The following is a 12,172-nucleotide window of genomic DNA, read 5'->3' as shown; positions in this document are numbered from 1 at the left end:
TCTCCATGTTACTTTCAGATTATCGTTATCAGGATGAGCAACGCAATGTGAGAAGCTGACCAGCGCTTACTCCAGATTATAGAGTTGTGTATTATATGACTTACTGGCTTTCCAACTTCTGTCTAGCTTCCCATTTCTGTTTGAAGAATGGGGTGTGGAAGGTGTGGAAGCCTCACACACATGGACTGGTTGGTCATGAATCACTCGGTGTCGTTGAGCTGGCTCCATGTGTGCTTCCCAGCTATGACAAGGGCTGCCATGGTTTCCTGGGTGTTTAATAGTTTTCTGAACTTTAATGTTACCGAATATCTTAGGATGTTCTCTTGCTTTTAAGAGTTGACCACATGGAAAGGAGAAAGATGACTTGATAAGATGAATGCTGTGGTTTTTTGCACTCCTTGTGCAGGAGCACAGCTCCAGCTGGCTCGGTGGGACTGCTTGCTTGGTATTTGTTTCCACTTGCTGCTCACTGAAAAAAGTCAGTTGAAACCAGTGCCTGCTTCCACTTGTTTTCCTAGCATCTACTTGAATGAACTGGTGAACCAGTGATACGGGGGGGGGGGGGGGAAACATTTAAATTTGTTAGCCTATTCCATAGCCTGAAGCCTATTTGTATAACTGTTCTTGGTGACAGTCTCCATAATTGTCTTGAGCTGGAGCTGACATAAAATTAGACTGACATTCGCAAAGGAGCCTAGATACACGAGGAGCTGAATCTCATGAACATGAGTGACAAGCTGGATGTTTAACTCCCTTTGATTCTTTGAAAATGTCATCCTTAAATCCCAACTGTGGAATAATTAATACCCATAAAGGTACCAGTTCTGGTTGAACCGAGGTCGCTGCGTGTTCTGCCTTCATTTTGTTAATGGGATGTGGCACAATGTTCACATTAAATGATATCATTAAAACTTCTATCTTTAGCAGCCCTTTATGTATCAGAATTCAGAAGTACTTTAAAGCAGTGTTGGTATATTTTAAACCAGGGATACGCTGTTCTGTGGGAATATTAAATTCCACGAGCTGACTGCATAAAGTGGTCAGACACCGACAATCTGCTTTAATACAGCTTTGTTTATGATGAGTTAGTGTGGATAGGCTGTGCTGAAAACACAAAAACATCAAAATGCTGCTGTCCTGCTGGGGCGACACGCAATGTTAGAGACACACGCTGGGCTCCACCGGGAGCGCTTTGAGATGTGTGAGTTCGATGGCACGGATTGAAACCAAACCACCTCTGGGTGCATCACTTTTATCCTCTTTTCCTTTCTTTTTCTTCTTGCTGTGGTCTGAGGACACCCAGTTCCTCTTTCAAATTAGCCCCGTGTTTGAAGCCCTGTCTGATGAGTCACTTTGTTTGTAGTCTTTGCTAACTAATCACTTACCCTTAAAATATAGCCTGTTTTTCTTCATGATTTAAAGTTACTCTCTGAGCCATCTAAGTCGCAGTAGATGGACGTAATGGAATGATTATTTCTTGTTTTTCTACCCCAGGTGTGGACTTTAATTCCAGCTTGAAGTTTTCATTTGACCTCTCTCTCCCTGGGAAGAAAACATCAAGAAAAACTCCAAGTTCTCGCAAGGTAAATAAGAGCTAACAAAAGTTGAAGGGGTGTTATAGACTGAGAACCCATCCGAAAATGGGGGAGAATGGACCGGATTCAGATTGGGATGTGAAGGAAGTTTGTTGGTTTTTTCTTTTAATCTTAAAAACGTTTCACCTTTTTTAGCCCTGTGGCTTATTTGGATTTACCCAGTGTTTGAGTTCTATCTTGGCTTGTTTTTGCCAAGTAACAGATATGGTTCTCCTGTGTGTTGTTCCCTGAATTTGCATAACTGTGTGGCTGCAGAGCCTTGCAAATAGATGTCAAATATTTCCCCTGTGGGGACCATTCTCTGGTTTCTACATGAATGAACGTTGTCAGCACTGCCAGATATTACACAGCATAAGAAGTTCTATGACTTCTTGGCTACCCGGTAGAAGCTTTGCTCTTTTGAAGTTGAGTGGCACAGAGGATTCCTTCTAAGGCAGTGTATTTCATCCTTCCCAAGGTTCATGTAGCTCTGCTAAGGGCTGGGCTTATCCTGCCTCTGCAGTGACCTCTCTGTAGCTCCTTCAGGTCCATCCCATTTCTTTTCCAGATCGAAGTAATGCACGATTATCAGGAAAAACGGAATTCCTTGCAGTCTTTTATTTCAGACAGCGATGACAACTTAGATATACTGAAAGGGTAAGCTGCCACCCTGTTCAAATCACTCTGAATGATGTGTTACTTGTCAGCCCTTCCGCCATCCGCATACGTCATAGCGCTCTTGCTTTCTTGCCTGTTTTGTCATCCCTACATTGGTTGTTAGTGAGGTCACGCTGTGTTTTGGGCTTGCACAAACTGCCTGTGCTTTTTTGTTGTTGTTGTTGTTGTTTATTGATGCAGGCATAATACTTTTCTTCTTCTTTACTTTCTTGTAGCCATGTCATAAACGAGCTTATAGAAACCGAGAGAGTGTATGTAGAGGAACTGTTCACTGTTCTGACGGTGAGTGACTGCTTCACATTGCTCTTCACGTTGCTCCCCAGTGACTTGCACAAAAGAGCACCTGCAGCTCTGTCGAACTAAGCAGAAACGTGACAGGACAGGTTCCTACCAAACTGTCAGATTCCCCCAGCAAGTCGTGAATCTTCAAGTCTTCTCCCTTTTATTTCTAAGTAGGAGGCATCTGCAGGAACAGTTGGTGTCAGGATGAACTTTTCATCCAGAATGAGGAAGAAACCTTCTGTTTGTACACACATGCACTGGTAATTAGCTCTATCACTGCTTGTGAATATGTACAAAGAGCTGGTGTTTTTAACTACTCCCTCAGTTCTTTACCTTTTGGAGATGAGAGAAGGTTGTGTTTTGTGTTTGGAAGGTTTCTGTCTCAATGCTTTGAGGTTTGTAGATGTATAAAGCGCATTTCTTACTCCAGAAAGCAGATTCTAATTTCTCCACTGCTATTTTAGACATGAGTATTTTGTTCCACAATGCCACTTGCTGATGAATAAAACAAGTCGCTGTTAATTACCTTATCCTGATTACACTTCTCTGACCTGAGAGCAAGTGCTGTATAAATCTGTTCAGCTGCAGGTAGTTACTGCACTTGATAAAGCAGTTGGCAGGTATGTGGGATTATTTCTGTGTCCAGTCCAGATAGAGGACAGTGGGCAGGGCAAGCTAAGTTGTCTGAAGGTAACACTTCCATAGAAGAGTGAAGCCTCCTTGCAAGTGGTTAAATATAAATGACTAATTTTCCAGTTACTTATCTTCTGCTGCATCCTTAATCGAATACAGAATGCCTGCTTAGTGGAAGGAATACTGATTGAGACCATAATTAGTATAAGAGATTAATATGAAAAGCCAAAGACGATATGCTGTACATACTAAATATGGTTTGGCAAACATTTGCTACTTGGGATAAATTGACCTCAGTTTTGTACAGCACATAGTGACTGTACTGAGCTGCTGCCAATAGCTTCCTGATGTTTTCTTCACAGAGGTGGCCCTGAGTGCTGGCTCTGCCCTCCTCCTCTTCTACATGTAGGATATTTACCACGTCTGATAGCTGGTTTTGTGTTGGTGTAATAATGCCATTTTCCTGTGGAGAGCTTTGCACTGTTTGTTAATTCCACCCAGCAGTTGGCAGCAAAGGCTTCCTTCTGGGAGGCCATGATTGCAAGAGGCAAGAGGGGCAATAGGGGAATTGGCAGCGGGAATTGAGGAGAGCAAGATCCTGCTGCTCAGCATGTCTTGTGCAAGAGCAAAAAGCCCGTTGATTTTGGTATTTGATCTCAAGCCTTCTCTGCATCTATAACAAATCACCTTGTACACCGGATCTCATGACAGCATCTCTAACTGCACGTTCTGTACAAACATGTTGTCTCTCGTGTCCCAGGGTCATAACAGCAGATGTGTTTGACCCAGACAAGTGTTCCTGTGGAACCAGTTGGGCTGTAGTGAGCAGAAAGTGACTGCAGTCTGTCTTTTGTGATCAGAACATCTCCACAGCACTCACTCACCCCAGGAAAGCTGTCCCATGCCATTCTCTGCTGGATCACAGCCCCACTTGCCTATGCACCGAAGGCTGACGTGCTAAAAGATGGGTGTTTAGGAACAAAAGAAACACAGAAAAGAGATGTAGAAACTGGAAATGAAGTAGATTGTACTGGAAGTCTGCTCACATCCCTTTGTCCTCTGCCTTTGGGGAGATGTCAAGCAAAAGCCTGAAAAACTGAGCAATTAACCCATTTTGCATCCTGCAGGGCTACAGAGCTGAGATGGATAACCCTGCCATGGTCATCCTTATGCCTCCCGTGCTGAGAAACAGGAAGGATGTCCTCTTTGGAAACATGCCCGAGATATATGACTTCCACAACAAGTATGGTGCTGGCTCTCCTGCCCCTCTTTGCCTCACCCATTTCCTGTAATGATGAAGTACCCAAATAGTACCTTCTCACGGCTGCATTTTGTCTCTCCTGTCTCTTGCAGAATATTCCTGCACAGTTTGGAAAGCTGCCTGGGAGCACCCGAGAGAGTGGGATTTTGTTTCCTAGACAGGGTTGGTGACTCATTTTCACATATAAGACAGACATTTTAAGGCCAGTGTTTCTGCTGTGCTTTGCACTCTTCAACATTTCAGTTGTGTCAGTTGGATGAGGTGCTTCTGATATGTAATTCCAACAGCAAGGGAGGGAATGCAACTGTGTGGACAGCAGCAGATGGGGGAAAGCAGCAGTTATGACTACACCATGGCTTGCTGCAAGGAGCTTTCTGCTTCCCAGCAGTGACTCTTTCACTTGAACTCTGTGACTTTCAGATGTTACACTTGGAAGCAGAGATAAAAGCACGTTGCAGTTCAGGTATTCCTTCTGTTTTGCTGCCCAGTGGGTTTGCATACATGTGTCTGACTTGCATTTTGGCTTTCTTTGCAGCGAGAGGATTTCCAGATGTATGAGAAATACTGTCAGAACAAGCCCCGCTCAGAGTCCCTGTGGAGGCAGTGCTCTGAGAGCACCTTCTTCCAGGTGAGCTGTCAGTCTCTCTCAAGGCAGCATCATCCTGGGGCACTTGTCCTTAACACCATCCTCAGCACTCCACCGTCTTTGCAGTGTGTTCTGTTTACCACTGTGTGAAAGCAGCACAAAAATGGCAGCTGGAGCTTCTTGTACACAAAGAACTTAAGGCAGATCCATTTATATTACATGTTTTTTTTATGAAATCTCTTTCGTTATATGAACTATAGGATATTCTGACATGGAATCTTTGAAGTCTTCAAACCACACCGCTCATGCTGTTAGAATAACTACAGATTGATAACATGTATCTTACCTAATATGAATTCTTTGTTTCAGGAGTGCCAAAGAAAATTAGAGCACAAACTCGGGCTGGATTCCTATTTGCTCAAACCAGTGCAGCGCCTGACAAAATATCAGTTGCTTCTGAAGGTATTTCATAAGCTGCTTTTGAAAAGGCATTTGGAGAGAGATTTGTTTTCCATTGTATTTTTCACTTAAAGTTTAAATCAAGCCTTAGGTTACATGTTGCTTAGCTTGGCTCTCCGTAGTGACATTCAGCACGGTTGGCATTTTTCATACCTGAAGAAGGAGCGTGTGCTTTTAACACGTCATTTTTGTGGGGAGAAGAACTGAATCTGTTCAGAGATGTAAAAGGGAAGAAAAATGATCCAGAGGTGTCCATAAGGGTATGATGAATGAAAGGATACTGTATTGATTCATCTCTTCTGCTTGGGTTGTTGTAGTGCCCATAGTCTTTAATGCATTCATCCTTTTGTCTCCTTTCTGAGACAGAGCACTGGTGCCATTCCCATTTTATAGAGAAATGGGGTGGTGGCTTCTGAAGGTTGTTGAATCTCACCTTCCAGCTTCTTGAATGAGGAATGAATTCACATGAGGCTCTAAATGGGCAGAGGAGATATGAAATGAGAGTAATTTTCTATCAGTCATAGGGTTGCCAATTCTGTCTTCTGCTTATTGGCTTAAAGGCTCCAGGATTTATAAGATCTTCCTTCTATCTGCCAATCAAAAGACAGTCATCTACTGCAAACTCATCTGAATGCGTTTGTGACATATTAGCAGCTGATGCCAAACCTGAGTCATATTTGCCATTTCTTATTAAGCAGGAAAAATGCGACACAAAGAACTTAGATAAGAGCGATGTCACTTTGTAACCTGATGCTGTCCTTAGGGAAACCCAGAGAAAATGGGACGTGTTCGGGTGATATTCCACACCTCATACTGACCGGTTTACAATGAGTGCTTTTTCCATTGTCATGTGAAAAAAGAAACTCAGGGAGCGCAGCTTGCTCTTGGGCATTGGAAACTTTGGGCGAGCTGGAAGAAAGTTTGCTTTGTTCAATTGCAAGCACATGCTCTTCCATTTCTATTTTCAGGAGTTGTTAAAGTACAGCACAAGCTGTGATGGAGTTCAAGAACTTCAAGAAGCTCTGGTTGCAATGCTGGATTTGCTAAAATCAGTCAATGACTCTATGCATCAGATTTCAATAACAGGATATGACGTGAGTAGATTTTGGTAATTAGAGAACTTGTACAATGCTGGTTGATACGCTGGATGTGGATGGTGCCCCAGGATGTAGGAACTAAAAACCACATTAGCACAGTTACAACCTGAATGGCACCAGGGGGCTTATTGGTGTCAGGCTTTCATTTGATTTCAGGAGTTTGGAATCTATTCCCATCCAAACGATACGTGCAGTTGCACAGTTCCCACACTTGCCACCTTGTGGTTCCTGGGAGCATTTTTCCAGAATCTACCTTAGTTCTCAAATGATTCACCTTATAATTGAGCTGGGCTGTCTTTGTAGTATTTCTCATTCAACCTTTAATTAAATACACCCTGAAGTAGGTTTTGATCCTTGCCTGTTGAAGTGGCTGTCCTTCCTAGGGAGTCAGGAGGGGCTGAGTGGACGGCTAAGCTGCTGTTTGCAGTCCTGGCCTACTTGAAAATCCTTTTCTTCCCATTCTGCACCGCCTCAGTTCAGGCTCAGCTCTCATCTCACTGATGTGGGGGAACCCCTGATGTGACCTTTCCTAGGTGCTGGCAAGTTTTCTTACCCTCCAGTTACTGACTTGTATTCCTTTGCATAGACCGACTGTAGGCTTGTGTCCAAGACCTCTTCTTCCCTCCTGGCACCATGCCGTCACTCCCAAAGATCATCTGATCCTTCCAGGAAGGCCTATTCTTAGAGGGACGTGCCTTGGAACAGAGCTGGCCCCACTGCCCTTCATTGTTTGTACAGTCCTCCTACATTTTAATCGACGTAATCTTTTTTATATGTGTTTGTCATACTTTCCCCAGGGCGACTTGAGTGAACTAGGCAAAGTATTGATGCAAGGATCTTTCAGTGTTTGGACAGGACACCGAAAAGGTCCAACAAAAATGAAGGATCTTGCCAGGTTCAAGCCAATGCAGAGGCATCTCTTCCTGTATGAGAAAGCCTTGGTCTTCTGCAAGAAGCGAGAGGATCACGGAGATGGATATGATAAGACTTCGTCGTACAGTTTTAAGCATTTTCTAAAAGTAAGGATTTTTTCTTTGAGGCCATTGCCGTGGGAATTATAAACTGTTAATGTTATGAACCCAGAGAGTGTATTTTCAGTAGTGCGGTGGCTTGGTTTCTGCTACCAAGGACTATAATGCTCCAAACAGAAGCGCTGTGAAAGGCTGGTGGATGTAGTAACATGTAGTGGGTTATGGGGTGATGTCTGCCAGAGAAGCAGTGCTTTGGGCAAGTCCCAGGGGTGGAAATGTGCTTTCTTCCCTCCCCTAGTCCACTTTCCAGGACAAGGGGTTGAAAGCATGAAATGGACAGCATGAACTGCTGTCATGCCCAGCCCCTTGGAAGAATCAGGGCTCCTCATGGCCCTGGACACCAAGGAGGCACAGCTTCCTGCTGCACAGCCAGGAGGAGGGGTATCACTCCTCTTCTTTTCCTATGCCTTTCTCCTTCAGTAGGCTCCAGCTGCAGCTAGAAGCACAATTATAAGGCAAAGAGAGCAGCCTCTGGCTAAACAGGAGGGATGTAAACAACTATCCCAAGCCTATAAATGCCAGCTCTAGTCAATAAAAATCCCAAACTGCTTCTTGCTTATTGCGTGTGATGAGCACTTGTAACATGAGCGTTTTGTCTCAGTACTCTGCCTCGTTTTTCTTGATAAGTAAAAAAAGCCAATAAAGGTACCTCACAGAGTGGGGGGAAAAAAAGGGCACTTGGAGGCTGAGCCTTGGAGCCCAGATGCTGTGAGTCCCCTGATCTCCATGGGGTCTGAGGAGAGAGATGGCACCAGCAGTCAGAAACCTTCCAAGGGTGTTACAGTAGATAAGTCTGTTCAGCTCCGGTGCACGTTACAAACTGTGTATTAACAACAAATCCCAGTCCATATGTTGAGCTACTTAAGGCACTTTTCCCAAACAGCATCGTTTTCTTCCTGGGGAGCTTGTTTTCCCTGTAGTACTTGTTTAGTACTTGTTTTGCCGTCTGTGCTTTTGAAAGACCTGAAGAGGCAGCACGGGGAAACCTGCTCAGGGGAGAAAATCTTGTGTTCGAGAGTCCAGACAATGCGGCCAGTTTTTGTGTAGGAGGGACTCATTTTCCATCATTTTGGATTGCCCAGGTGAGAAGTTGTGGTTAGAGAATGCCTGGATGCTGAAGCTTTACATCCCTGCACACACGCGTGCTCAGAATTGCTGTATGAGGGCAAAAACACGTTTCTGGAGCTCAGGTTGATCGATGATGGTGTCATGAGGTTCGTTTTCCTTGCAAGAATGTTTTGCAGGGATTCAGAATTAAAGCTGTTCCATAGAAGCGGTGTAACTGGACACCTGTAGAGACAACAAAAACAAAACCCCCGAACTTCCCCCAAACAGGGGGATTTTAAAAACGAGGTGATATTTTAAGTGTTATATAAAATAGCCAGCAATAAATATCCCTTCAGCTGATACTCAGTAACTTAGAGCGTGCAGGTTCATAACTCGCTGCAGTGCAGGTAGGTCTGTCTGCCTTTTGCCACAGTGGAAGGTGATGCAGATGGATGCCATCCCGAAGCATTAAGCTCAGCCACCTCCATCTGCATTGCAGCAAACCGCAGCTGAAGGGACAGTAAATCCTGCTCAGAAGGAGGAAGTATTTTAAAATACTCCAATGTGAATCAGTGTGGCGTAAAAACACCTATTTCTTGTGCCTTCCTTCATGTCTTTGTAGTGGATAACCTAAAATTCCAGGTGTTCTGATGCCTGGGCAGTTCTATAGTTGGCACCAGTTGGAATTGTCAACCCAGAGGGGCAGCACAGAACTGGGAATGGCAATGTATGGATGAGTGCTCTCTAGGTTGCCCTTTCAACATTGCAGCGTTACATTTGCCTACAGTCAGAGTAGAGCCTGATCTCGCTTTCTGTGGCATTGTGGCACTATTCTGCACAGGCCCAAAGTCTTCTGAGATACAATGCCTTCATAGCAAGGCTGTGCTGCAGATTTTAACTGGTGCATTCTTAAATAGGAACAGATATGTGTGAATCTATAAATGGGCAAATGGTCGCTGGCTTTAGCCAGCCATCAGTTCTAATCATCAGTACAGACCTCCAGACAGTGGTGAAACCTCATCGTGCACGACAGTGAGAGACAAAGAGGGGCTGGAAAATGCTGCTTCCTGTTCAGTGCCCTTCCTTTCTGAGTCTGGAGGCAAAAGCTTTCTTGCAGGTTCACAGGAGCTCTGCTATTTATACCAGCAAAGAAATGAAGAAAGCTAATTAGCAGCTTGCTTCATTTTTCCAGTTTGTTCCACTGATTCTTGAGTAGAAATTCCCCTGGAGTCTATTGGTGGTTATATGAAAGCTTTGGTAAATAAGGCAAGCTGATGGAAATTGGGGGGAATAACTCAGATAACAACTTCCAGTTGCTGCTGAAATGAAAATAGATGAAATGTGTTAAACAAAGCTGTTCTCACCCAGTTCAGCGCGGTGCAAAATATATGGATTCATTTTTTGGTTCTTTTCTCTTTGCAGATGAATGCGGTTGGAATAACTGAGAACGTGAAAGGGGACCATAGGAAATTTGAGATCTGGTACAGCGGACGAGAGGAGGTGTATGTTGTGCAGGTTTGTAGCTTCAGAGGTCTGAATGTTTGCAAACGGCATGGAAAGGGCTCCTCTTGATCCTCTTGGGGTATAAGGTTAACAGACATTGTATTCCTTCTTCCTCTTCACCCATGTCTCTGTTCACAGAGCTGTCCCAGTAGCTACTCCTCAGTATCCAGTACAGGGCTGTGAAAGTGGAGACAGAGCTGGTCCTTGGAAATAGAGCCTTTAATTCTAAAAGCAGTCTCAAATAGATCAGGAGTTGAAAAAGACATTTTACTGTGCTTAACAGCTTACATGAACTGAGATGGGACGTGGGCCTCATGCTTTAATGAACACAAGCACATGCTCTTCTACAGTTAAATGCTGGAACCAGAGTGAAGGCTTAGCTTCCACAATGCTCCTTCCAGTAGCAGTTTGACCAGCCTATGGAATAGTAGCCTGGTACCATCCTATTTATTTTTCCCTCTGTACAATTGACAGGTAAACAGAGATGAAACAGATGTTTCATATGAAAGATTATCATGCTAGAAAGATGCCCCATCCCTGCAGGCATCCAAGGCCAGGCTGGATGTGGCTCTGGGCAGCCTGGTCTGCTGGTTGGTGACCCTGCACATAGCAGGGGGTTTGAAACCAGGTGATCATTGCGATCCTTTGCAACCCAGGCCGTTTTATGGTTCTATGATAGATTTGGCCCTTTGGGCACTTAAAAAGGAGATAGATGCATGCTCAGATGTGCTTTTGCCTGCACTCCTTGGGTTGCAGCAACGTCTCCACCCTTTCTGCTGTGTTGCCTGGATGTGGTGGGATCATTAACTTAAAAAAAAAACACAGAATATTTTAAATTTAATGCTGGCTTTGGATGAAAGGGGATTTCAGATAATTGCGGCATTGAAAAGTAAGGTTCTATTCATTCAATATAATGGGTGATTCGTAATTCAAAATTCAGACAGTTCTCTCTTCTTTCAGGCCCAAACAGTAGATCTGAAGATGGCGTGGTTAAATGAAATAAGGAAAATCTTGTTCAAGCAGCAGGAGCTCATAAAAGGTACATTTGACCAATTTGTCTGTGGCATTCACTCTGCGGTAGAACCTTCCCTATTTTCACATTGCTAATCTTCAAACCCACTAATTCTCACTAGAGAATTGATTTGCAGAAGAAACCCGGTAGCACAACGCTGGAGTGAGGTCTTACATTACAGGGAAATAACATAAGTTAGAGCTGTGAAGCCTGGGTGCTCAAGTAGAAATGAATTACAGAAGGACGGGGCTTTTTTTTTCTTGCCGTTACCGTGGGGAGTTCTTTCACATTTGTTCTCATATGCTTAATTCAACAAGATTCATAGCAGATGCCTTGTTTTAAGCATATTATAGTCCCATAGACTTCAGTGGAATGCTTGCTATTGGATTTGTGCTAACGTACCATCTTAATCATAACTAAGTTTGCTCTTTGTAATAGTCCCTAGGTCTGGTTTTCTCTAAACAGTACCCATTAGAGTTGTTCGAAAGGCCTAGCTTTGAAAATAGTGCTTCAAATGTGACAGCTGCTAAGAGACAAGGATGTAAATCTGGTGTCTGACCTCCCCACAGTGGAGAAGCAGCAGTCTGGCTCGTGCACTGATCAGCTCCACCTCACCTCCCAGCTGAGCGATGGGTGAGTCCCTGGGATGGCTTTGGGTGGGGGGCACCAGTGAGCCTCATCTGACAGCACAACCTGAGCTGTGGTTTCTTTTTTGTGTCCACCCAAAAATCAAAACCGGGCACTGAGATCCTTCAGAAAAGCATTTATTAATAAGCACCGCTATTATTTCTGGTCCCGCTTTACAAATCTTCATGGAGTTTAGTTTCATTTGTCACGTACAGCTGATATATCTACGTATTAAATCTTACAGAAAGCAGCAGAGAGCCTCCATAAGCTCAGAAGAGAACGACTCAGAGCGCACCAGCCCGGTACCATCAGACAGCGTGCTCCTGTCGCCCCAGAGCAAACCCCACAGAAGTATGGTATCTCCCTTCCTCTGGGGGACTGT

At 44.1% G+C, this 12,172-nt stretch overlaps 1 protein-coding gene across 2 annotated transcripts in view; it reads left to right on the top strand.

Annotated features, from left to right (window-relative positions):
- Nucleotides 1-12,172, top strand: part of MCF2 (MCF.2 cell line derived transforming sequence) — a 43,568-nt gene that overhangs the window by 23,450 nt on the left and 7,946 nt on the right. For both annotated transcript variants that reach the window (XM_072334141.1, XM_072334142.1), the window contains 13 exons: nucleotides 1,495-1,583; nucleotides 2,143-2,231; nucleotides 2,468-2,534; nucleotides 4,295-4,410; nucleotides 4,521-4,590; nucleotides 4,964-5,056; nucleotides 5,384-5,476; nucleotides 6,442-6,567; nucleotides 7,368-7,589; nucleotides 10,071-10,163; nucleotides 11,112-11,190; nucleotides 11,733-11,796; nucleotides 12,035-12,141. In XM_072334141.1, the coding sequence (XP_072190242.1) occupies nucleotides 1,495-1,583; nucleotides 2,143-2,231; nucleotides 2,468-2,534; nucleotides 4,295-4,410; nucleotides 4,521-4,590; nucleotides 4,964-5,056; nucleotides 5,384-5,476; nucleotides 6,442-6,567; nucleotides 7,368-7,589; nucleotides 10,071-10,163; nucleotides 11,112-11,190; nucleotides 11,733-11,796; nucleotides 12,035-12,141 (1,308 nt within the window). The remainder of the gene's footprint in view (nucleotides 1-1,494; nucleotides 1,584-2,142; nucleotides 2,232-2,467; nucleotides 2,535-4,294; nucleotides 4,411-4,520; nucleotides 4,591-4,963; nucleotides 5,057-5,383; nucleotides 5,477-6,441; nucleotides 6,568-7,367; nucleotides 7,590-10,070; nucleotides 10,164-11,111; nucleotides 11,191-11,732; nucleotides 11,797-12,034; nucleotides 12,142-12,172) is intronic.

Source organism: Excalfactoria chinensis, chromosome 4 (genome assembly GCF_039878825.1).
Source record: "Excalfactoria chinensis isolate bCotChi1 chromosome 4, bCotChi1.hap2, whole genome shotgun sequence".
Classification (NCBI taxonomy): Eukaryota; Metazoa; Chordata; class Aves; order Galliformes; family Phasianidae; genus Excalfactoria; species Excalfactoria chinensis.
The sequence above is the reverse complement of the archived record's forward strand: the minus strand, read 5'-3'. Positions and strand labels throughout refer to the sequence as shown.